This window comes from Monodelphis domestica, chromosome 8 (assembly GCF_027887165.1).
Source record: "Monodelphis domestica isolate mMonDom1 chromosome 8, mMonDom1.pri, whole genome shotgun sequence".
NCBI lineage: Eukaryota > Metazoa > Chordata > Mammalia > Didelphimorphia > Didelphidae > Monodelphis > Monodelphis domestica.
The window spans coordinates 91,140,937-91,167,998 of NC_077234.1; the positions used below are offsets into that span (position 1 = coordinate 91,140,937).

Sequence of the window (27,062 nt, forward strand, 5' to 3'; positions counted from 1 at the left end):
CAATTGTGTATTAATAGAGGTATGTAAGCTTAAAAGATCTAACCACTAAAAGTTATAGTCTGGCTAAACCTTTCTGTTGTATATTTGGGATTGAAAAAGCAATCAAGAGTAGCCTCTTGCAATAGCTTCATAACATATTGCCTCTTCCCAGTCCAATTTAGCCAGCAAATTTCTCCAAAGTGACTTCCTGTGTCACACAAACACACACACACACACACACACACACATCAAATACAAAGTCCTTTGGCACTGGAAGTCTTTTTTTTTTTTAAACCCTTACCTTCCATCTTGGAGTCAATACTGTGTATTGGCTCCAAGGCAGAAGAGTGGTAAGGGCTAGGCAATGGGGGTCAAGTGACTTGCCCAAGGTCACACAGGTAGGCAGTAAGTGTCTGAGATCAGATTTGAACCCAGGACCTCCCATCTCTAGGCCTGGTTCTCAATTCACTGAGCTACTCAGGTGCCCCCTCATTGGAAGTCTTTTGTAGCCTGGCCCCTTTCTATTTTTCTAGTCTACTTACACTTGACTCTACATACCATCTACTATGCAGCTACGCTGACCTACTTATTCTTCTTTGTACAAATTAGTGAGTAAAAGGGTCCATCCCTTTTTCAGAAATTGGAATAAAGGAGGAAAGAATTTGGGATAAAGTAAAAAAATGTGGAGATGCAGAGTAGGTGAGAGGGTAAATGGCCTCAACTGCTATGTAGATTATGAGTAGGGACTGACTCCCACCCCTACAATGAAGATTCTTACCTTGTAGTTTATAGAGTACTTTGTTTGCAAAGGATCAATGAGTTCTTTTTCCTCCCCCCCCCCCCCCAACTGAAATTCCATCAATGAATACAGTAACTTGCAATTCATATGAAATTTGAATTCTTAGAGAACTTAGAGAACTACCTGAGGGTTTGCCTTTCTGGCTCCAGCCCGCTATCCAATACATCATTCTCTCTTTCAGTCTTTTTATTTTTTTTGTTTAAAAAACAAACCAAAACCTTTAATGGGTTAACAACAGCAAAGTATCATTATAGACATAAAGCAAGGATACATAATATACTGATGATCACAGCTCTCCAGGTCTCCAGGTTCCCCACAGATGGGTAGCAACAGTATCCACACTGGAGTGGGGAGTTTGTCAGGTCCAAAGAGCTTGCCGTCTCATTCTCATAGATTATTTGGCATTAGAATCCATGTCACATCCCTTCACTAACCTGTAACCTCAGTGAGGGCAGGGATTGTACACTGTATAAACTTTGTATCTCTCCTGGTGCAGTTTATGCAATAGGTTTTGAATGGACCAGAACGGCACCAGAGGTGAAATTCATTACTACAGGACGTCTAGGTCAAAAGGAAAATGGGATCCAACCTGTGTTTCTTCTCTCAATCCAATTTACTTCTCAATTCCCTTTTCATCACAGCCTTGGCACCAGGCATTTTTAGCAGCCGGAAATACGAGTAGACCCATGGTCGACTAATGTTCTGAATGTGCTTCAGTTCATTGACTTCCTTTAATAAATCTTGATTGAAATTCTGGTAGGGCTCCAAATCTGCTTTCTCCCTGAAGAGACAAGTCACCATACTGATACAGCACTCTAGAATTCAGTACTGGGACCCCAAGTGGCAGGACTCTGCTCAATCACCACCCCAAACTGTGACCAGCATCTTACCCTCAGGGTGTCATTGGCCTCCTAGCTTCCTGGGTAAAAGGAGTCTCAGGCCATCACTGCCAAAAACACTTGAAAGGGATCTTAAAGATTATTTATTGCCAACTCCTTTAAGAGATCAAGCTCAGAAAATGGCTTGTCCCAAGTCCCACTGGTTAGTTAGATGGGGACTAGAGAGGGAAATCAGGTCTTCTGCATATAATACTGTACTTCATCATGCTATTGTAGCAGCCTTCTTGTTTCTATTTTCTTTTTAACTCTTTCCCTCTGTCTCAGAATCCATCCTTCAGGGACTTGCTGCACCTGTTTAGTGTTTCACCAGAGGCGCCAGGATGGAGAATCATCCTTGGGAGAAACCCTTAAGCCAAGAAATGACAGATGACAGTGGTCCCCTCCTCCCCTAGGCAGCCTGATCTGGGACTTCCCCAATTCTCCAGGGCAGGAGGGAGGTACAAACATGCCATTTCCTTTCCATATGGTCAGTCATCTGGTTCTAACGGTCCCATCTGCAGCTGAAGCATGAGCCCTCTGGTGGACCTGCTTAGCTGATCCTTCCTTGCTCCAGTTCTCATCACCAGGAAAATGAGACTCATCTTCTTGGGGGCATTGGGTAGATAGGAAGAATTATCTTTGCTGAGCCCTTGACCATCTGGGACTTTCTTAAAGTCTGGCAGTGATTTAGCTATTTGGTACAGGGTGCCTCTCCCATTCTAGCACCTTCTATTTTCCCTAGATACCAAGATTTCTTAGCAGAACTCTATCCCCAGGCTACAGTTCTGGATGGCCAATGTGACTAGTGCCATTTTTTTCCTTTCCAGGCAGAGGCTATACCATAGACCTTATTTCACTCATGAGGGTGGCTGGTTGTGGGTCTCTATTTTCTATCTCCTGAGACTTCTCAGGGTTTGCCCTCAGAAACTACGACCAAGTAAAAAGCCAGAAGTCATTCTTTCTTGGCAATCTGCCATATGTATGCTAGAAATGCCACCTGCTGCTGCTTTGCTGAACTGCTTCTGCTAGACTGTTCCTCCTTTTCCCATTGGCAGTATTTAAAATTCCTTTTGAGGTGGTCCATGCTTTGGGCTCTTTTAGCTCTTGTGAACTAGACTCGACCACACACCCACAGCAAAATATCCCCCAAATTAAATGTCTTTTAAACCAGTGTGATAATCCTAGAGAAGAGGGGAGCAAATGAAAACCTTGCCAGTAACCCCCCTTCTCCCTTCTAAGCCCCCTTACTATGCATTTACACTGAGAATCCCTGGAAATCTCTCTCATGGGAACCCATGATCTTAGGGAATGTGCAGAAAAACCTGACTTCCAAGTTTTTCCTGTTTGAATCTAAATATCAAAAGATGCATTTTTTTTTCTAAAATCATTGCAGATCTAGGATTAATGGTAAGGGTTCCCATTCACAGAGACCCTATCCCTGTCCCCTTTCTTTCTGAGTACCTTTCAAGTTGTTCAGCTTCTTTCTGGGCCTTCTCCAAAGCCAGTCTTGCCTTTTCCTCTTCTTTCTGCCTTTTTGCCTCTGCCTCCTCTCTGGCCTTCTCTTCTTCCTCTTCCTTCTTCTTCTGGTACAGCAAGCGCTCCTCCTTGGCCATTTCCATTAACTTTAGCTGTTCTTCTTCAAGCATCCTTTTCAGCTCCTTTTGCCTTTGCTTCTCTGCCTCTAAGAGTCAGAAAAATAATGACAATAGCTGACATTTTAAATATTCCATTCTGATAGCAACCTTGTAAGGTAGATACTATGGATATTATTTTAACTTTCAGGTGAAACTATAGATTAGTTTATTGATTTGCCTGTTGTCAGATCTAGTAAATATTTTTTATTTTACTTTTTTTGTTTCTGCATCAGTTTATTAAAGATGAAGCAGTATAAATTAGATAACAAAAATGGACGCAATTCAATATGATTGAACCCTTTAAGAAGGAAGATGGAGGAAGAGGAAAGAGAATGTGGGTTGAGACCCTCTATACTTCCTGAAAACTAGTAAATATTTTTTATTTTACTTTTTTTTTGGTTTCTACTTCAGTTTATTAAAGGTGAAGCAGTACAAATTAGATAACAAAAAATGGAAGCAATTCAATATGTTTAAAACCTTTAAGAAGGAAGATCGAGAAAAAAGGAAAGAGAATGCGAATCTCCCACACACTTCCAGAAAACTAGTAAATATTTTTTAAAAGTGACTATAAACATTAGTAATCACTGTTGTTCATTCTTTGTTTTGGAAGAGGACCATTGACATCACGGGGTGATATCTTGACTTGCCTGTGAATTTAGATTTAAGTGAGGGCTCTTCTTGAGTCATTGAAGTCCACTTAGGGATGGCCAGGTGGCAAAAGGGGATAGAATGCTGGGCCTGGAATCAGGAAGCCCTGAGTTCATATCCAGCTGAAGACACTATATTAGCTGCGCATCCCTGACCAAGTCACTTAGCTCCAGCTTCAGTTTCCTCTAAAATGGGTATAATAGTAGTCCCTCCCTTCCAGGATTTTTGTGAGGATCAAACAAGATAATATTTGTAAAGCTCAGCACAGTGCCTGACACATAGTAGGTGCTCTATAAGTGATAGCTCTTTGGAAAGTAAAACTTCCCTTCAACATCAAGGATGTTACCAGGGACCCTTGAAAAGTTCAGCAATTCAATAGGAACATGGAGAAACAGGCCTAATATCACACCGCTGGAGCAGCTGTGAATTGCATTTATTTATTTATTTGTTTATTTATTTAGAAAAAAAGATGGAAATATACAGCAAGGGCTATAATGCTGTTTGTGCTAATTGGCCTAGAGATCCCATTACTAGGTTTGGGCCCTAAAGGCATCATTGAGAGGATAAAAAGCTTTTCTTTATGAAAATATTCATGGAAGGTTTGTTTGTTGTGACAAAATAACGGGAAAAAACACAAATGCAATGAATGGGAGAAATGACTGAATAAATCATGCCACTTGAAGGTAATTGATAGTATTATGTTATTAGAAATGACAAATATTGGAACTCCTCAGAAAATAAGGTTAATATATGAAGAGATGAAAAGAGAAGAAAAATAAATACCAGAATTATATATGTATAAAAAGCTACAAAATTAAGAGGAAAAAATATCTAAGTAAAACAAAACCAAAGGGAGCTCAAAAGCAGAGGATATTTATATTAGCACACTTATATAATTTACATTTTTTAAAGCCCTTACCTTCCATCTTAGAATCAATTCTGTGTATCAGTTCTAAGTCAGAAGAGTGATATGGGCTAGGCAATGAGGGTTAAGTGACTTGCCCAGGGCCACATATCTAGGAAGTATCCAAGGTGGAATTTGAACCCAGGACTTATAAGAAAGGATGCTATTCACATTCAGATAAAGAACTGTGGGAGTAGAAACACAGAAGAAAAACAACTGCCTGATCACATGGGTCGATAGGGATATGATTGGGGATGTAGACTCCAAGTGATCATACTAATGCAAATATTAATTATATGGAAATGGGTCTTGATCAATGACATGTAAAACCCAGTGGATTTGCGTGTTGGCTACGGGAGTGGGGTGGGAGGAGGGTTGGGAAAGAACATTAATCATGTAACTATGGAAAAATATTCTAAATTAGTTAGATAAACATTTACAAATGATAAAAAGACCTGGCTCTCAATCCAATGAGCCACCTAGCTGCCCCAATTTACATGTTTTTAAACAAATTATAATCAATGTGGGGTCTGTGGTTTTGCATATAATTTTTTTCTTTTTAATATATTTAATTACTTTAGAATATTTTCCCTTGGTTACATGATTCATGTTCTTTCCCTCCCCTGCACATAATTTTTTGGTGCATTTTTGTAGTTAAATATTTTTTTGTTGGTGGCAGTGGTTAATAAATATTTGATGATAAATAAAAAACAAATGCCATAAAAAACGTTCAGCAATTTGGGAATCATGGGATCTTTGGAAAATCTGAGAGCTTAGACACCATTGGCTCATGCTGTCTAACCCTTAGGGAATTAACCTGAATTGCATAAAACTAGCCAGTTGAGGGTCATAAAGGCAAGCAGTCTAGAGCCCTTTTTTTCCCCATTCGTTTTTTCTTTTCCTTTTGTACCAGTCTTCCAATCCATCAGTCTCACCCATAATGTACAAGGGGGGATAGAATTGGGGTACAAGTCATAAGTCAATGGAGCCTAGAACATGGCTGGGATTCAAGATTTCTGAATGAATTAGCCTGGAGACCCCACTGCAATGATTCCCCTCAGGGTCTTTCTATTTGGAGTTAAGCCCTGACCCTCTCCCACCTGCCCTTCTGGCTTCGTCCTCCTGCCTTCTCCTTTGCATCTCCTGGAGCTTCCTACGGTACTCCTCCTGCAGCTGCTTAGCACGGGCTTCCGCTGCTTGCTCTTGCTGCAGCTTCCTTCTTTCCTCCTCCTCCTGTTCTTGCCGCTCTTCTTCCAGTCTCTGTCTCTGTAAGCTAAACATGTGGTGAGTGATTAAAGTGCTTTAATTGAATTAGCACTTGTTAAATGCCTACAGTGTGCCATGGACAACTGTAAAACATGAGAAGCTCTACCCCCAAGAAGCTTCCATTCTGCTGGAAGATTCCAGCCCCAATGGGGGCTGTTCCATTTGCAAAGGAAGGCAGATAGCCTGCCTTTAGTACATTGGTTCCCAACTTTTTCTTTTCTTTTTTAAACTCTTACTTTTAGTATCATTTTTAAGATAGAAGAACAGCAAGGGCCAAGCAATTGGTTTGAGAGGATTCTTGGAGTGGTTCCAGCTTTCCCTGCTACTAAACCTCCATTTTGGCTCCATCCCTTGGGCCAAGCAATTGGGGTTAAGTGACTTGCCCAGGGTTATACAGCTAGGAAGTGTCTGAGGCTAGATTTGAACCCAAGTTCTCCAACTCCAGGCCTAGCACTCTATCCACACTGTTACTAGGTACCCTTGGTTCCTCACTTTTTCCTGAGTGAAAATCCCATTTTTCACCAAAACATTTCTCTGAACCTCATGATGTTAGTTCTGCTGTTATTTACTGATTGAGAAAATGTATTGAAACTATTATGAATTTATCAATGCTTTTAATTGCATCTACATTTTTCCTTTTAGGGGCAAATGAAACATTGAATAGTAACATTTAAAAGTAGAGGTACTCTTGTCTATGGGGTTGGCTTTGCCTTCTTATGATTTAAGAGGTGCCAAAAAGGCCTCATCCCCTGGAATTCTACCAATTAAAATCCTTTGGAGTTTGTCATTGCAATTAAATCTTTTAATATATAAATCTGGCTTTCAACCTCACAACAACCTGAAACTGCTCTCTTAAAAGTTATCAGGGATCTCTTAATTGTCAAATTGGATGGCTTTTTCTAATTCCTCAATCTTCTTGGTCTCTGCAGCATTGAGCACCACCTTCTCTTCTTGGGTACTTTCTCCTCTCTTGGTTTTTGTAACACTATTTTCTGTTCTCTTTTTTACTTGTCTCATGATTTCTTCTCGCTTTCCTTTGTTGACTCATCCATGTCCCACTTCCCAACTGTGGCAGTATTCCAAGACTCTCTCCTGAACTCTTTATTTTCTCAGCCCTCATAGATTCAGTTATCTTTATACAGATGCTTCCCAGGTTGATATATCCACCCTTAGTTCTTAGCATGCAATCTAGCACATAGTAGATGCTATATAAAATTTAATTATAATTCATTGTCATTTTTATCTGTATTATTTATCTGTTAAAGAGAGGCTTCAATTATTTATATTCAATTATTATCAATTAAGTGACCTTGAAGGGGCATCTCCTTAACCTCAAGCTAACTTTTTTAATATTACAAATGCCCACACGGTGTTAGTATAGGAACAAACAGGAATAAGTTATTCTTCTCCATTCTCCATACTTTAAAGAGCTCCACTGTTCTGTGTCCAGGACTTTCACAGAAGTGAGGCTCTGATTCTAGGGTGACTTTGTTCCCTAATGATTATTCATGAAAAATATTCTCTCTGTGAAGGGTTTCAGAATTCTTTTCAGACTTTTTTAGCATTTAGAAATATTAGCTAGGTTCAGGTGCTGAATGGAAAAGTTTGAGCCTCAAGACATCATCTCTTCCTTAGGAAGGATAACACTGAATCTTTTTTTTTTTAACTTAAAAAAAAAACCCAACAAACCTTTACCTTCTGTCTAAGAATTGATGCTAAGTATTGGTTCCAAGGCAGAAGACCTTTAAGGGCTAAGGCAACTGAGGTTAAGTGACTTGTCCAGGGTCACATCTGAGATCAGATTTGATCTCAGGACCTTCTGTTGCCAGACCTGGCTCTCTGTCCATTATGCTACTGTGTAATTGAAAATCTTGTGCCTTTGAACTACATTTCCCAGGAGCCCACTAACTTCCTGTCATGTTGTGCTAGTGCTGACATAGATAGGATAAATAGGATGGTCTTCCCTGGCTAGCTCTCTTTGCTTCCTGGATTGAGACATTGGTGGAGTGGGCTGTTTGAGCAGGTAAATTAGCCATGGGCATGTGGTTTTATTTTGTTACTTCTAGTGATTATTAAAAAATCTTATAAAATATATTTGAAATTATTATAGATTAATTTTAATTTTTATACAACCTAGCTGCCCCTCTATAGCTATTATTTTTTAAACCCTTACCTTCTAATCTTAGAATCAATATTAAGGTGACTCAGTGGATTGAGAGCCAGGCCTAGAGATGGGAGGTCCTGGGTTCAAATTTGACCTCAGACACTTCTTAGCTATGTGACCCTGGGCAAGTCACTTAACCCCCATTGCCTAGCCCTTATTGCTCTTCTGCCTTGGAACCAATACACAGTATTGATTCTAAGACAGAAGGTGAAGAGTAAAAAAAAAAAAGAATCACTACTAAGTACTAGTTCCAAGGTAAAAGGGTAGTAAGATCTATCTAGTTGGGATTAAATTGGGATTTGTCCAGGGTCACATTCAGCTAGGAAGTATCTGAGGTCACATTTGAACTCAGGACCTCCCATCTTGAGGCTTGGCTTCAGCCATTAAGCCCCATGAACCTATGTCAATCAATGATAATCTAAACTATTCTAGAATCTCCCTAACAAGAATTTTCCACAACCATTTCCCTCCACCCATTCTAGCACTTAATGATAGTAAGGCTACCTTCCTAAGGAATGTTGTGACCTAGTGAGTTTTCATCCTGGCTCTGCCACCTTGACCAAGCTACAGCAGTGCTTTAAACCTGAGTGCCCTCCTCCCTTCTGCCATGATAGTAAGAGCACCTTCCCTGTAGCTCAGAGATGGTTGGGAATGTAAAGCGCTCTACTAAAAATAGGAACTATGGGCCCTAGGTGGCCCAGGGGATAGAGTCCTGGGCTTAGGGAAGACTGGAGTTTAAATCTGGCCATAGACACTGACCAGCTGTGTGACCCTGGCCAAGTCACATCACCCTGTTTGCCTTAGTTTCCTTATCTGTCAAATGAGCTAGAGAAGGAAATGGCAGACCACATACTAGTTGTGTGATTCTGGCCAAGTCACGTCACCTTGTTTGCCTCATTTTCCTCATCTATAAAATGAGTTGGAGAAGGAAACGGCAGACCACTCTAGTACTTTTGCCAGGAAAACCCTAAATGGGGTCACGAGTTGGACACAACTGAAAAATGACTGAATAGCAACAAGAACAACAAATGGGAGCTCTCATGATGAAGACCCTACATTTATTTGTTCTCTAGGAATAGAGACAAGTCAGACCCTCTTACTCCATGAAAAGAGCCCAGAACCCAGACTCCCTTGGCTGTGGCCCGGCCATCCCTTGTCCTTTCGCTTCCCGACACCTCCCCGCCAGCTGGAACTCGAGGCCAGCCAACCGTTTCTCCTCGGCTCTCCTCTGCTGCTCCTGCTCCAGCTCTTCCTTTAGTTTCTCGAGTCTCTTCTGCGCTTCTTGCTGTTGCCTCTTCTTCTCCTCCTTCTCCTTTCTCCTCCGCTCTACCTCTCGCAGCCTCATCTCAGCTCTTTCTGCGAGAATCTTTTCCCGGGGGATTTTCTCCTGATGCTGGGTGACAGGGGACATCTAGGAGAGCACAGAAGAGAGGCAGCAAGGGGCTTAGTGCCAGGGCAAAGGCCATTCCAGCGCAAGTTAATTTACTGTTATTTTTTATGACCCTCGCTCCCATCTTGGAGTCCATGCAGGGCATTGGCTCCAAGGCAGAAGAGCCAGAAGGGCTGGACTGTGGAGGGTAAGTGACCTTCCTGGAGATCCAGAGTGTCAGAGACAGGAAAGGACAGAGCGAAGATGGCAAGCCCAACTGCTGCTCCCAGAGGCAGGGAATTTTCTATGTATCTAGAGCATGGCGGCTCCTACTTGTTGATATTCTATATCCTCCCCCTACATATATATATATGTGTGTATGTGTAGAGATACACACAAGTATAACAAAACATACATTTTCTATGTAAAACACAATATATGCACAATATGCAGAAGGACACAGACACACCGATAGAATATCATAGACATGTTGCACAACATGTACTATATGTACCACCTATACTGTATACACATATACTATGTATATGTATATTATTTGATACTTTTTACATTTGATGCATCATATGTATCATATAATATATATATTAAGTAATATAAGTATGTTATATTGATACATATACACTCAGTAATATATATTAAATAATACAAATGCATGTTATATCAATGTTTATACACATAATATATTAAGTAATATATGTTATGTTGGTGTGTATATTATAGACACAATATTGTACATATTAAATAACAAATATATGTTCTATCAAGATATATATTATACACATAATAATATATGTTAAATAATATAAATATATTTTATATTGATATATATATTATACACACATCAATGTATATGTTAAATAATATAAATATATGTTCTATAAAGGTATATATTATACACATAATAATGTTAATATGAACATGTTATATTGAGGTATATATTAGATACACATCAATGCATATATTAAATAATATAAATATGTTATGTTGATGTGTATACCATAGACACAATAATGTACGTATTAAATAATATAGTATAATGTTATATTGGCATGTATATTATAGATACAATATTGTACATATTAAATAATATAAATATGTGTTCCATCAAGGTATATATTATACACATAATATATGTTAAATAATATAAATAGGTTATGTTGAGGTATATATTATATACATATCAATGTATATATTAAATAATATAAATATATGTTATGTTGAAGTATATATTATACACATCAATTTATATATTAAATAATATAAATATGTTCTATCAAGGTATATATTATACACATAATATATATGTTAAATGATAGAAATATATGTTATATGGGTATCTATATTACAAACACAATATTGTATTAAATAATATAAATATGTTACATTGATGTGTATATTATAGACACAATAATGTATATACAAATAGTAAAACAGATGCTATATTTATGGGTATAGTATACACATGTATATATTAAATATAAACACATTAGTGATATATTATATACTCAATGTATAGTAAATATAAAAATATACATGTTATATATTTATTCATATATTACAAATATACACACATATTATACAAGGCATATATTATTCTGTGTATATATTATTATAGGCATCACACACATATCCTATATGTAGATATAACAACACATGCTATATATCATATATACATGTTACAAACATGCACAAATCATATACGACGAGCAGAAAGATATATGTTGTACGAAGCCTGTAACCAGCACACACATATACATATATTACTTTTATATCTATCATCTATCTATCTATGGCCCTAGGCTAGGCACTGGGGATATATAGGTAAAAAATACAAAACAGGTCTGCCCTTGAGCTTACATTCTTTCAAGGGAATCAATATGCACACATATAATTGGATCCCGAATATATCCAAAGTATCCAAGGTAGCTGGGCTGTGTGTTGGGGAAACTGTCCTGGGGAGAAGAGGAAAGGACCCCTCGAGGAGATGGTGCTTAAGCTGGTTTTGAAGACAGCGAAGGACTCTGAGAAGGAAATACGTTCCAGGAATAGGGACACGGTCTAGGGAGGTAGGAAACAGAATGTAAAATAAGAAAACACTACATAGGCTGAGCGAGTGAAGCAGAGGAACATGTAGGAGATCCCCCAGAAACAATCCCCAGTTTCCAATTTGGGTCTCCTGAAGATGCTGCTCTGGTTGCAAGGCCCTTTGTGGCTCCACAGTCTTGCAGCTATAGCTCACAGACCCCAATCTGGGTTTATTTTCAATAGTCAGTCAGAGAACATAATTTGTTCAAAGCAAAGGCATTTTCTTAAGTGTGAATGAGCAAGTACCAAATAGTAAAAAAAAAAAAGTAGCAATATGTTTTATCTCCATAAAATCTGGGATGCATTCTGCCATAAATATACCCAGAATCAGGAAGAGAATGGACCCTGATAATGGTCACAAGGAGAGAGACAGACCTGTAGGGAACCCATCTGACCAAGGCACAAGTCAGAGCATCGTATGTGCAAAGAGGGGACAACTCATGTCTCCAATGCTGCCAGCTTGTAGGGTCACCGATATGATTATGCTGCTTCTGCTGGCCTTGGTCTTGTCTCCTTTGGACGCTTCCAGATATTGCTTGCTTCTCTTCTGGCTTTTGGCTTAGCTGAAATTCTTGTCTAGGGCATTGCTATGTTCTTTTACCCAATACATTTAGAACCCCCCCCCCCAATCATCCTTACCCCAGGACCAGCCAAACTTTTACCAGTTTGTTCCTTCAGATTCTTGGTTCTGAGGACAATCACTGAGCAAAAAAAGATTCCCAGCTCCTGGCACCTACTTCTCTGGAACAAAGAGAATGGTTGTCTAGGAAAGCTAATGCCCTTGTGCTTTTTTATTGTCTTTTTAGTGTATGGCACTAAAGAGACTTAGTAAAATCCATGTGACCTAGTTCTTACATTTTGTGAGTCTTAAAATCTGCTATAACTTGTGGGTTGGAAGAAACTCACTCACCTCCAAAGAAATGGTGATACAAATTAAAAAAAACATTTTTACAAAATTTCTCATAGGTTATGACATCTTGGTGAATGTAAAGGCCTTCCTCATTATGGAAAAAGAGGGAAAAAATAAGCTTCCCCTTTCTTAGAGAGAGTCTGATCCCAAATGATCTCCCAGACTAGTGAAGTAATTATAACAAGAATTATAATAAAGTTGGCTGGAATCCCATCCCCCTCTCTTCTAGATAAGAAACCAGACTGTTTTGGATAAAAAATGTTCTCTAAGGGGTTCCTTCAGCACAGAGACAGCTCATAATTTTCTCTACTGTATCCCCATAAAATCATAAAACAGTCCAAGTCAAAATTCAGCCAAAAGTTTCTCCAATGGGCCCATGCAATTGTACAGGAACCTGAAATTTCTCCAATGGATCCTTATAACACATTAGGCCTTCCAAATGGAAGTCTGAACTCAGAACATACTAGGATAAGTAGGCTAGCTCAAGAAGGAATCAAACAGCCTCAGAAAAGGACTCACAATGTTTGGGGCTTCCAAAATGCTGATTAAATATTTGGGGTCAACGTCCTCAGAGTTTCTAGACCATCAGACAGACCTGATTCTATCGACTTGAAATCCATAAGGCTCTTGGACAAGTTGTCTATACTTACATTACAATATACAATTATACTTAAATGTAAAATAAAAAAAAATAGCTTAGGTGAGCCAGCCACAGAATGCTCTTCATTTCTTTATCTCTTAAGTTATGAGATACTCTTTTAACTCACTTCTCTATGGCTTTAAGCTCATTGCTATATATACTTCTCATCATAGCTTCTACATTCATAATAGATTTCATACAACCACTGTTAGTACTTAAGAATTAAACCATTTGAAAGTTAAAGCAACTGCTCTGATTTATAAAGGAACCATCTGAAAACTGACTAATTATAGCTTTAAAATAAAAGAAGAAGAAACCTACCAAGAAATCCCCTCCCTGCCTTGTTGCACTCTGGAAGAGATCCAGGGAGGAAAATTGGGAGCTGGAGAGTAAAGTGTAAGTATTTTAATGTGCATTTTTGAAAGAAGAAACTGAGTCTCTCAGAAAGGTTGTCTCCTATAATCACACAGCTTATTAAGTGGAATAATCAGGATTCAATCATGTCCCAATTCTTTTTTAAAAAATTGTTTTTAATTTCAAATTCCATCTATTCCTTGCCCACTGAGAAAGCAAGAAAAATGAAACCAATTATAAACATGAATGCAAAACCTCATTAGCTATGTATCTCTCCCCTGAAAAGAAATAAAAAAGAAATAGAAGAAATACACTTCAGTTTTCAGTTCTGAGTTTTTTCAGTTTTCTACAATGCTTGGAACCTAGTAAGTGCTGTATTAATGTTAGTTATTATCTGACTGAAGGTGGATAATAGTTTATCACGAGTCCTTTTGAATTGTATTATGTTGGTTATTGAGTTGATAAGTTACTAAATATTTCAATGTTGACTACCTTTTACGATATTGATGATACTGTTTTGAATTGTTCTGGTTCTACTCACTTTAGTTTTTCATCAGTTCAAACAGATCTTCCCAGGTTTTTCTGAAACCATCTTCTTCATTTCTTACAAAACAATAGTATTCCAGTATATTCATATACTGTAACTTATTTAACCATTTCCCAACTGATGGGCACCCCCCAGTTTCCAATTCTTTGCCACCAGAAAAAGGGCTATCTTTTTTATATATAGGTCTTTTTCCTCTTTCATTGATCTTGTTGGCATATAGACCTTGTAGCAGTATTGTGGGATCAAAGAATATGTACAGTTTAATAGCTTTCTGAACCTAGTTCTAAATGGCAAAACTGATTCCAAGCACTACCATCAGTCCATCAGTGTACCTATTTCCCCACATCTTTTCCAGTATTTATCATTTTCCTTTTTGTCATCTTAGCAATTAGATCTTAGTTAAATTCTGGGCGCCATAATCACTTGTTTACTCTGCTATGCTGAAAACCAGTTGTTTTCAAGTATAAGAAATGAGAGAATGACACCAATTTTTTTCCATCTGAATTTAATCTATTAAAGTGAGTTGTTTGCTAGGAGCAATGGCTTAAGCATTATCTAAAAGGTGGTCATAAAAATCTGGTTAGATTAAGAATATATTATTAGAGGCTCTTTATAAATGTTTATCTCTTCTAACCCTAAGAGTGTGTAAGTCTATGATGTTTCATATCTAATAATTTGGCTCTAAAATACTATAGTTAAGGACTTTCTCCTGACTTCTCTCTTATTTTCTGACTGCATAGACCATATGATTTATACTAATATTTTGGATTGGATGCCATTAAATATCACTAATAAAAATGTGACATACAAAATATCCCAAACTGAAAGAATATATAACACTGAGAATCATTCTTCAATTGAGAATATTGTTAAAAGAACAAAAAAATGGGGGCAGCTCGGTAGCTCAGTGGGTTGAGAGTCAGGCCTAGAGACGGGAGGTCCTAGGTTCAAATCTGGCCTCAGACATTTCCCAGCTGTGTGACCCTGGGCAAATCACTTAACCCCCATTGCCTAGCCCTTACCACTCTTCTGCCTTAGAGCCAATACACAGTATTGACTCCATGGTGGAAGAAGGCAAGGGTTTATTTAAAAAAAAAAAGAACAAAAAAATTTCAAGAATTGAAAATTACAAATGTCAACATAGAAGTGTGTTCCAAATCATCAATAATAATAGAAAAGCAAATTGAAACAAGTTAGAGGTCTCACCTCACACCATGGAAATGAGTAAAAATGGGAACAGTTCATATTGAAAAGATGATGGGAACACATTAATATACTGTTGGTAGAGCTGTGAATTAGTTCAACTCTTCTTGATATAAATTTGGTTTTATGCAAGAAAAGTGACTTAACTGTTCAATATTTGACCCATTATTGAACATATACCCAAGAGGAAATCAAAGACAAAAAACAAATCTAATATGTACTAAAATATTTATACCAATACTTTTTGTGTCAGCAAAGAACTAGAAATAAAATGGGTAACCACCAGTTGAAGAATGGATGTTTAAAAAACTATGGCATATGAATATGAGATTATTATTGAGAAGTAAGAAATGGTGGGTGGAGATGGTGAATCTGAAGAAACATGGGAAGATTTATATGTGCTGATACAGAGTGAAATTAGCAGGACTGAGAGAAAAATATATTCAGTGATTAGTGACCAGCACATAGTAGGTATTGATTAAATGCTTATTGATTAATACAACATAAATGGAAAGTTCACTTTGAGAAAGCTGAACAGATTCCCCCAAGTCCGGATCTCCAAGACTAAAAGTATTTTCTCCTCCTTTAATCTTCCTAGAGAGCTTTATGTGAAGTTCTCATTTCTCCCTGACCCCATCCCTCATTTTCCCTTAACTATATTTCTCTGTATTCATGTTGTATTCTTCCCCTTAGAATGTAAGGCCCATTAAGGCATGAATTAGGCTGTTCTTCATCTTTATTTCACCAACATCCAGTGCAGTGCCCTATTTAAAAGTTATAGTAAAGACAATATTGGATGTGGAGTCAGATTAAAAACAGTATTTTTTTCCCCTTCCAGAGTTCCATTAGTATACGAAAAGCGATTCTAGCCCCCATCCCCTGTCAGAAATTAGAAAACATCCATTCTTACCTTAGAAGTGTCAGCACTTTGGTCTTCTTCAGAACCTATGTTTTCTGTGGTATTTATAGGCTGGGTAGGAAATGATTTTTCATCTCTGGAAACTTGACTTTCTGGATCATCAAATTTTAGAGGAACTTCAAAGTCCTCCAAGCTGAAGGCTGAGAAAGAACTATCTTCATCAGATGGCTCCTCTGTGGATAAAGAGTTACTTTGTTCTGGTCTTATCTCAATAGCCCTGATCTTTTGCCCCATCTCTTTCCTCTTGGCTCTTGGCTTTTTTTTCTTGGAGGTTGTTTTATTTTCAATTTTTTGTTTCTTTGGCTTTCCTGTGGACACACAACCAAAACCCTAAAGTAAGATCGCAAATACATTAAAGTGAAAAATTGTATGCAAGGGAATTTATATTTGAAGGGAATAGTCAGTTCACCTCAACTATCACCCTTTTATACAATATAAGTCAGGGGGAAGTTAGGTGGCACAGTGGAGACAGTGCCAGACTTGGAGTCAAGAAGACTTGAGTTCAAACCCAGTCTCACTAGGTCTATGACCCTGGGCAAGTCACTTAACCCTGTTTGCCTCAGTTCCTCATCTGTAAAATGAACTGGAGAAGGAAATGGCAAACCTCTCTAGTATCTTCGCCAAGAAAATCCCAAATGAGATCAAGAAGAGTCAGACACAACTGAACAACATATAAGCCAACTGAAATTTGGCAAGTTTGCCATCAGAAATGCATCTTTTCACCCCAAGAATGTGACAAAAGGCAGTTCTCGAGAGGAAGGGGTCTTGTTGAGAAGCTCTTCAGAGAAGGATTTTTTCTTGAGTTGTATGGTCTCTTCAGGAAGCTCCTACCTATTAAACACCTTCCATTTCGGTAAGTTTTATATATGTTTTCATATATACATATTTCCTTACCTCCAACAAACTCTGATCTGTTTTTAATCTTTTCTCCTTTGCTGGTATTAGGAGCTTTAGACTTGTTGACTTCATTTCTTTTTCTTCTTTTGGTTTTCTCAGGCATTTGTCTCTCCTGGAGAAGAAAATAAAAGGAGAAGGACTATTAAGAGCCAGAAACACTTTTGTTATATGGGGGAAGTTTAGGTGGAGCAATAGAGGCAGGATATATTTGGAGATAGGGCACGAAATCAGAACAGAGACTTTAAGGTTAGTGAGACAAACAGTCAAGATTCAGTCTGGGGTTTAGGATAAATACATAGAGAAAGGGACTGGGGAATAGAGACTAAATATAACTATAGAGGTAGGGGCTGGGGAAGAGATCAGAATATGGTCCATCTCCTCATCATTTATAGGGAGGTGCTGGACTGTATCATCTTCAATGTCATCACTGATGCTGATGGAATCATGTTCCCCAGAACTGGACATCTATATCACAGTGGTGTTGTGGGCAAAGTACTTGTAAACCTTAAAGTACTATAAAAACATGAACTGTTGTGGTTATTATTATTATTATTATTATTATTATTATTATAGATCTGAGCACCTGATCAGCTAAGTGGAGAAAGCCACATCACCAAAAATGTGTTCACCAGGTGCTATATGCAAGGAGCTTCCTTTCTCATCTACAAAACTGAGATAATAATAGTACCTACTTCCCCAGGGTTGTTGTGAGGATAAAATGAGATAATAATTGTAAAGTGCTTAGCACTGTGCTAAGTGTTTTACAAACCTAACCTTCCAGCTTTACTACATATTACCCTACACACTACAGTCCAACCTATGATGCAAGTAGTATATGATTATCCCATTTTTACAGATGAGGAAACTGAGGTTCAGAGGATTTAAAAAAATAATAACTCCTACCTTCTATCTTAGAATCAATACTATGTATTGGTTCCAAGGCAGAAGAATGGTAAAGGCTGGTTGTGACTTACTCAAGGTCATACAGCTAGGAACTGTCCAAGGTCAGATTTGAATCCAGGATCTCTTGTATCTAGACCTGGTTCTGAGCCACCTAGCTACCCCCACTTAGATAGGGGTTACTTTGCATTTATTTAGAATATTTTTATTTTTTCTATTTAAAATTTATTATTTATTATCATACTATATACTTATTTAAATTATTTGGGAAAATTTTATTGTCATGCAAAACACACTTCCATATTGGTCATTATTGTAAAAGCATACGCAAACATAACCAAAACCCTGAAATGAAACCAAAGATACACTGATGTAAAAGACAACTCCAACGGTTCTTTCTCTGGAGGTGGAGGAGGATTGTCCCAGATCATTGCTGAAACTAGTCAAGTTTTCACAGATAATCATCATCCAATATTGCTGTTATTGTGTACAATGTTCTCAGTTCAGAGATTTTAAAGCACTTGTTCATCATGCTAAGACCTATCAGAGTCTGTGCTGTATTGTCATAACCTTTGAGAATCTGGGGTCCACTCTATGATGACGTATTATAGTTGGGCTTGAATAGTATTGCTACTATTATTCATTCTATCTAATCAGGGCAGGCAGCTTTCAAGAGCATTTCATCCTATATCACCCCAAAGCATAGTTCTCTGACTCAGCAGACTAGTGACAGGAAACTCTTCTCTCTCTATTTTTTTTACAGATTTTCCCCATGATTCATTTTCTTTTCCTCCCCACTCCCAGAGCCAAAGAGCAATTCCACAAACATCATTTGATACCTATAGGAAACTATAGGAATAAAAGGTGAATTTTTCTTGAATTTTCAAGAAAAGAACTTCATTGCAGTTGGAAGTCTCCTGCAAATTTCACCTTTCTCCATGATGGAAGTTACTGTGAAGACATCTTTATAGAGGAGGAAAAGAAGTAGTTAGGACATAGATATTGCCTTTGGACCAGTCCTTGGATACTTACAGGGCTGATCCTGTCTTCGGCCTGCTTGCTGAGTTTTGGGGGCGCATCCTTCCCTTTTCTGCTTCTTGAAAGAGGTTGTTTCTCAGTTCGATTCTTCCTACTTCCTGCCATCTTTGGGGGCATTGTGGCGTTTCCTAGAGGTCCTGTGAGATGGTGTAGTATTTCATTGTCTTCACCTCTGTGAAAACCAATGGGATGATTCTTAAGAGAGGTCTCTGACTAGAACTGGGATACTTTCCTTCCCTTAATCCTCCACTAGCTAGCTAAGACAGGGCTGATCCTTTATTTTCTCTCTTCTTCCAGTAAGCCCTGAAACTCTTGGGTTGGGGAGGTAGTGTATTCTCAGTCTTATTTAATCAAGCACATACAGTTAGTGTCTTTCCCTGGGCAACTGGGATTATTTTCAACGAAATTCCTTAGCTAGCTGCCTCACCCTATGGAGCTATCTCCTCTATTTGCTTCTAGAGAAAACAAGGAATCATTTTTCTGTGCTTGGAATAGCCTGCTCAGTCTCCCACACAGGTGCAAGTTTGTGAGTCACAGAATTTGCTTCTACTCAGCTACCATAGCAACACTCCATGAGAGAACAAAGAGAGAAGAGAACACAGGTTCTAGGGAGTGACCCAGTACCCAGGCAGGAGGAGGGAATGGGGGGCCTTCCTCAGTTGCCTCATCCTTTTTCCAACTGGGTTTGGGGTCACCTTGTAACATCACTTGAGACATTTCCTTCCTTTTCTACCAGTCTAAGGAGTTTTTCTTTTTTGACATGGTGTCTGCTCTTAGAAAAGGACACTATCCAAGGAGAAAGGCACTATTTTTCAATGGTCTGTATTGATTTCCCATTTGCAGCAATTCTAAGAGTAGTTTTTTCAGGCAGAAAGAGGCTACTTTTTAGATCACATCTGAGCTTTACTTTACACAGGTCCTCTAGCAAATAAATCCTCCTGGTGGGATTCTCAAAGGGAAATCAGCATTTATTCCAAGGTTAGAATTTAATTCTAGGAGTGTGTTTAACTGTCTGTTTAGGGTTTTTTTCTTTTCTTTCTTTTTTTTTGTGCCTCATCTCATAGCAACCAAGAAAAAAGCGCAAAGTAAAAAATAAAAGGAAGGAGAAGCCAAGGCCATTATTGTTTTCTTTATAAACTTACAACTCTTTGATGGTATCTGCCCGAGGGTTCAAGTTTTGTTCCAATTCTGAAGTGTCAAATGGTCCAGAGGTTTCATTCCTCGGTTTCTTGGCCTCTGTGAATATAAAGAACATCCTTATTCTGCAGGAAGAATCCTTGCTGGATGCTTGGGTGGGGGGAGGGGGGAAGCGGGCGCAGGATCATATCTCACTGGGACACTAGTAAGGTCCTAAGCCACAAGGTCCTAAATAATCAGGACCTTGCGTTGGGCCTGAGCTACTTCTTGATTCTAGCTGCTGTCCAATGAGTTAATGTGAAATCGCCATAGTTTGAGATAGAATGACCTTGACTTTGATGTTCCTCAGTTTCCATTTACTCTAACTTTTCCCTCAGAGCTTTATATTTACTTTTTTTCCTCTGTAGGTTCTTTTTTGTTATTTCTATATGAAATGAAACCATTCTATGTCATTACTTTTCTAGAACTTGGTTTGTTGGACAGAATGAATCTGCTATTATGTTTCAGTATATCACAAAATCCTGTATTTAAAAAAAATATTACAGAATTCTCTAAATGCATTTTTACATAGATCTAGACAAGCCACAAGCTAATTTTGTTGGTAAAACACAACTAAATCAACAAGTGTTTATTAAGGACCAAGTTTTTTCTCTGTAGGTTCTTTTTGTTATTTCTATAGAATGAAACTATTCTCTATCATTTTAATTACTTTTCTAGAACAGCAGAAATTGGCTTGTTGGCCAGAACGAATCTGTTATTATGCTTCTAGCTAAGTATATCCCCAAACCTCTATTTTAAAAAATATTGTAGAATTCTCTAATTTTTACAAAGATCTAGGCAAACCACAGACTAATTCTCTTGTCAAAACAGGAGTTTATCTCTCTTTTATATGACCCCTTTTTCCTCTGATAATTCATCCATTTTTATATCTTCCATGAGAATGACTTTTAAATATATAGCTCCAAGACATCTCTCTCTCTCTTCAGTCCTTTATATCCACTTAGTCTTTTTAGGTCCTCTCAAACTTGATAAGTCTAAAAATTAAATTCATAATCTTTCCCCTCAAAACCAGTTTCCCCCCTATTTCCTATTAATGGTACTATCATTCTCCCTTTCTCTATTATTATTTGATCTAAAAACTTTGTTTTACCCTTTGTCTCAATTCCCAAATTGAATAAGCCACTTTAGTCTACCTATTCTTCCTTATCCAATCTTTCCTTTCTTTTCTCATTACCACACACTAGTCCTAAACTTTTATTGTAGGTTATGTCTGACTAGTTTTTCCTAGCTGGTGATTCGTACCTAGTCTTCCCAAGCTCTAGTTTCATCTGCTTTCAGTCTGTCTTGAACAAGATGGCCATATTAATCGTCATAGGCGACCACTTTAGATCACAATCACAAAAGTGATTGTGGGGTTTAGTGGGAAGAGCAAAGGACTTGAACAAAGAGATTTGGGTTTGAAAGCCTCCTCTGACATTTACTAGCTCTACTGACCCCATGATCAGACTCACTACACTTAACATCTCTGAGTCTTCGGTTTCCTCACTTGTGAAAAGGGCTATTGTAGTTTTAGTGAAGATGCTTTGTAGACTTCAAAGATCCATGTGAATTATTTTTATAATGTCATGCACCTACTCAGAAACCTTTGGAGGTCCCTTACTGCCTATGAAATAAACTCCTTAACTTTATCTTAACACTACCCCATCCAGTAACCCAGTTAGATCTATTTCCCCTCTCTAACTTTATCTGCCTATATGTCCCTACCTCCCATTCCATAGTGATCTACTGGCTGTTCCCCCAATGGACTTTTCTTTTGCATTCTTGTGTCCATGCTGTTCATATTCTGCCTCATCCCCCCCCCCCCATTGCCTTTTAAGAGAGATGATACTTATAAAGGGACTTGCAAAGCTTAAAGTACTATATAAATGCACACTACCATCATTATTCCTGTTTTCAATGTTTTCTTATTCTTTCTCACTATTGGTTTCTACTTATTCTTCAAGATCTTGCTAATGCCTCAATTCTCCTGTGAAGTCTTCTCTGACCATTTGGACCTTGTGGTAGCCATCTTTTCCTTTCCTGAACTCTTTTGATACTTTCTTTTTTATTATCTGCCCAACTTCATTTAATGCATCACCCAAAGTGCCATGTTGTGAGTTACTTTTTGGGATGACTATTCTCTACCTTAACTTAGCTATAAACTTTCTGAGGGAGAAGCCATGGCCCTGGGGTAAAATGGGAAGACTATTGAATTAAGTGGTCCTGGGATGAAATCTCCATTTTCCATTTAGCATTTTGACCTTGGGTAAGTCACTTTCCATGTTTCCTGACCTATACAATTGAGATAATAATGCTGGATTGCCAACCTCACATGATTAGGGTGAAACTCAAAAAGATAATGTATGTAAAGGATTTTATAAGTGATGAAACACTATGTGAGTATCAGCTGTTAATAGACCAGGGAATCCCATTGATTGCCTTATAAATCAGAATTTATCTTGATTTTAAAAGATTAGCTATATTGAAAGATAGCATGGGTAGATGAGAGTAGCTGACTTGTGAGAAACTGATAAGCCAAGTCTGGGAAATTTTCTTTTTCCTTTTACATAAAAGGATAGGGAGGGCTAATTCACAGAAAAGTGATCATTTTTCTAGTTGGGGTATAACTTCACCAGCAGAGGGTACTGTTGCACCAGACATAGGCTATCACACTGCCTTGAAATGCTCACCCAGGAATAATCACAATATTTTGGACAAGGATGAAACACAGTGCCCACATTTGGGCACTGGAAGAAAAAGAACACAACAAGGGCATTGCAAAATAAAGGCACAAGCCAAAGCAGGGATATCCATGACATTAACTTGCAGGTCTCAGCTGCGTTTCTGTTCAGTGTGTGTGTGTATGTGTGTGTATTTCAGACTTCATTAAAACTTGAATCTTCACCTTTGGGAAAGCAATGAATTTCTCTTTGAAAAAAAAAATCAATTGCCCAGAAATGATTTCATGGGCCATACTCCCGAGTTAGCTTCGTGGCATCATTGATTTAGAGTTGGAAGACACCATCTAGTCCAACTCTTCTCAGAAAAGTTAAATAGCTTGCTTGAAGTCACAAAGATTATAAAGGAAAGAAGTAGGATTTGAATTCAGACCATAAGATGATAGATTTAGGGTTTTAAGGGCATTAAGAGGTTATCCAACCATCTTAATTTTCAGATGAAGACCCGAGGAGCATGTTAAATGGTTTTCTCAGTGTCACATAAATGGCAGAGCTGAGATTTGAATTCAGATCCCGTCTTTCATTTGCATCAAACTGCTTCCCAGTATCTTTGGCTGCAATATTAAAAAATCCCAGGTTGGACATACCTCAGTAAGGGGAATCATTATGGCTCTAAATTTTTTCAAAATGTTAACCCACCTAATATTCAAGAGACCAAAAAAGGGTCAGCAGTAAAGGGAAAATTAATGTTTTGCTCAGGGTTTGCCATGAAAAAATCCTTGCCTATTATATTATATATTATATTATATTATATTATATTATATTATATTATATTATATTATATTATATTATATTATATTATATTATATTATATTATATTATATTATATTATATTATATTATATTATGATATTAATTATATTATTATAGTTATATTACATTACATTATATCATATCATATATTATATCATATTGTAATATTAATTATATTATATTGTATTATATTACATTTAATTATAAATTATATTATATTAATTATATTATAATTATAATTATATTACATTAATTATAGTATATGATACGATATGATATGTCATGTCATGTTATATTATGTTATATATAGAGATTATATTAGATTATAAATTCTTTGAGGGTAGAGACTGACTTTCTCCTCTTTTGTATCTGTAACCCTTAGCACCTACTAGGCTCCTAGTAAATGTTTATTGATTAATTGATTGCTTCCTTGGTCTGACCCCAAAAGTTCAGTGGTCACTCAGATTTATCTCTTCAGTACCCAGAGAGCTGTGTGACCCTGGGCAAGTCACTTGGTCCTGTTTGTCTCAGTTTTCTCATCTGCGAAATGAGCTGGAGAAGGAAATGGCAAAAAACATTTCAGTATCTTTGCTAAGAAAACCAAAAATGGGTCACAAAGAGTTGGATATAATTGAAATGACTAAATAACAACAATAAACCAGAACCCGAGATGAGTTACGAAGTTAAACAAAGTACGTAGTATGAAGCTGGTGTGTATGTGTAATGGTTTGCTACATGCAAGGAGAGATTATCATATGTCATGTCTTTGAGGTAAATGGGTTCAGAAAGTGAAAGGTTTTTTTGTCCCTTCATAATGGCTGTTCATATGATACTTTAAGATCTGCAAAGCATTTGATAGATGTTCTCTGATTTGATTCTTACAAAGAGCATGTGAGGTAAGAATCATAGGTATTGCCATTGCTATTTTATAGATGAGGAAGCTGAGGTAGGATTCCCTGCCTTTAGGTTCAGTACTCTTTCTCTGGATCTCTTCAATGTAGTCTTTAAAAGATTTGGAGTCAGAGGGAGTAAAATGGAAAGAGCACTTCTTTTGGAGTCAGAAGACCTGGGTTCAAATCCCATCACGTACTCCCTATGTGATCTTGGGCAAATCAGTTTGCTCATCAGCAAATGAAGAGTTTGGCTTTGAAAGCCTCTCTTCTTTCTCTGTGGTGAGAGTTATTTTCCTTGTTCTAGGAGAAAACCAATGTGCCACCTTATACTTCTATTATTTCATCACAATGATGCCTCACCAGAGTGAAGGATGCTGATGCCTAATTAGAGAAGAAATAGAGGAAGCAAATGCTTAGTGAACTTTGATGATCTATAACACTAAATGCTACCAGGGCATTCAACTTCACACATATTAATTAAATACCTATAATGTTTAGGGCATTGTTCTAGACTTTGCTGCTACTAAGATGAAAAATGGCATGGTTCCTTTTCTCAAAGAACTTGTTATCTACTGGAGGGATGAGACATGTAAATAAATAAGTTTGCATATAAATTAGGATGTATGAAAGAAAGATCAAACAGAGATGTGAATGATCAAGGGGTGGGGGTGGCGGGTAGGATCTCACAAAGATAGCCCTGGAACTGAGACTTGAAAGAAGGAAAAGATTTCATTGGGCAGAGTGATATGTGGAAAAAATGTTACAGGGATGGGGGACAGGACTGCTCAAAGGTGGGCTATGTCAAGGGGAGATTGGAGAATGCTCCTGTTTCCATTTGACCTAAAATTTGTCTCTGATCTTCATATTCAGATCCATAGCAGAACATGGAGTGTCTAAAGAGAAAAAGTATGAAAATTCAGTTGGAGTCAGACCACAGAAAGTTATGAATGACAGAATAAGGAGTTTGTGTTAGGTGCCAAAATCCACCAATGGTTTTTGAGTGGCAATGCTTGTGGATTAGGAAGGTTACTTTGCTATCATTGTGAAGGATGCATAGGTGGAAGAAGGGAGTAAAGTCAAGTTAGGAGGCTATTATAATAATCCAGGCAATAGATAATTAGGATTTGAACTAGACCAGAGGTGATAGATATTACAGACAGAATCAACAATTGACTGACTGAGAGATGTGGGGGAAAAAGAGTAAAAACTGGAGTTACCCAATCATTAAGCCCATATTTGCAGAGGATGATGTCAGTGGTGGAAAGAAGGAATTTAGATGAATGTGTGGGCTTGGGGAATACAAAGATTAGTCCAATTTTGGACACGTTGCGCTTGAGGTACTGGTGAGAAATCCAGATGGCATTGGGTAGCATCCAATTGGAAATCTGAGAATTAGTTGGTGATGAAGATTGAGATTTGGAAGTCATATGCATAGACGTGATTGTAGAAGCCCTGGGAATGCATGAGATCATTAAAGGGGAGAGAGTAGAGAAAGATCTGAGATCAGTCTTAGCTGAGAGCATAACTGGAGAGCAGAGCACCGCCATATACCATGGACAATTAGGGACCCAATACCAACCACAAAAGCAGAGACCCTTGTCTACTTTCAGGTTTTTGAGTTATGCAATCGGGAAATGGATATTCTGTTATTCTTCTCTCCCATATTAGAAACTTCTGTGCCTTTTTGTATGTCTGGTTCTGCTGCTTCTAAAATATCATCAGAGTCCAAAATAAGTGCTCCTGGGTGTCCTGTGACCAGCTTGGCTTCTTAGTATTTACTCTGTACGTTAAGGGAAGAACTTGTTGAAGACCTTGGTTTGTTTGTTGTTGTTGGGTTTTTTTTGAACTTTTTCTTTCTCAGCTGGATGGTAGGGCTTCTTTCAGCTTCTTGAGTAGGGAACTGCTCCAAGGGAAAGGCTGCAAAGATGGTGCTTCCTCTCATCCTCTTACCTAATCCCCCCCCCCCCCCCAAGATACAACACCTTCTTAGAGCTACAAGCGACTACTAAACATTAGAAAGCGAATGTTTCAGAAGTTTAAGTTCTGACCTTTGCGATTTTATGCCCGAGATGCCCTGGGTCTTGGGTTGGGGGGCTGCCACTGAGAAGGAGAAAAAAAAGGACTCAATACACCCAGGGGATGGACCCCTGGGAAAGGCACTAGGGGGAGTGCCTAGGACTGCATTCTGTACCGCTCGCTGTTCCCGGCTCCCTTACAAGAGATTCTGTGTGCGATGAGTTCAGAAGTGAGCCGGCAGGCGCAACCCATGCTGTGTGGAAAGGTGTGCTTGAAGCACTTCCCTGGTGAGCTGAAGCCATGGGGAGCTGGAGGAGGTGGCGGCATTTAAC

General features: G+C 38.1%; 1 protein-coding gene across 5 annotated transcripts in view; it reads right to left on the bottom strand.

The window, feature by feature from the left end:
* Window positions 1-961: 961 nt before the first annotated feature.
* The window catches only part of KIAA2012 (KIAA2012 ortholog), a 150,493-nt gene continuing 124,392 nt past the window's right edge, over window positions 962-27,062 (bottom strand). For 4 of the 5 annotated variants that reach the window (XM_056808245.1, XM_016425183.2, XM_056808243.1 and 1 more), the window contains 8 exons: window positions 20,298-20,391; window positions 19,150-19,327; window positions 17,215-17,329; window positions 16,312-16,628; window positions 9,481-9,683; window positions 5,943-6,115; window positions 3,118-3,337; window positions 962-1,559 (listed from right to left, as the gene is read on the bottom strand). In XM_056808245.1, coding sequence (XP_056664223.1) covers window positions 1,382-1,559; window positions 3,118-3,337; window positions 5,943-6,115; window positions 9,481-9,683; window positions 16,312-16,628; window positions 17,215-17,329; window positions 19,150-19,327; window positions 20,298-20,391 — 1,478 coding nt within the window. In that variant the 3' untranslated portion in view covers window positions 962-1,381. The remainder of the gene's footprint in view (window positions 1,560-3,117; window positions 3,338-5,942; window positions 6,116-9,480; window positions 9,684-16,311; window positions 16,629-17,214; window positions 17,330-19,149; window positions 19,328-20,297; window positions 20,392-27,062) is intronic. The other variant, XM_056808244.1, reaches the window with a different exon arrangement.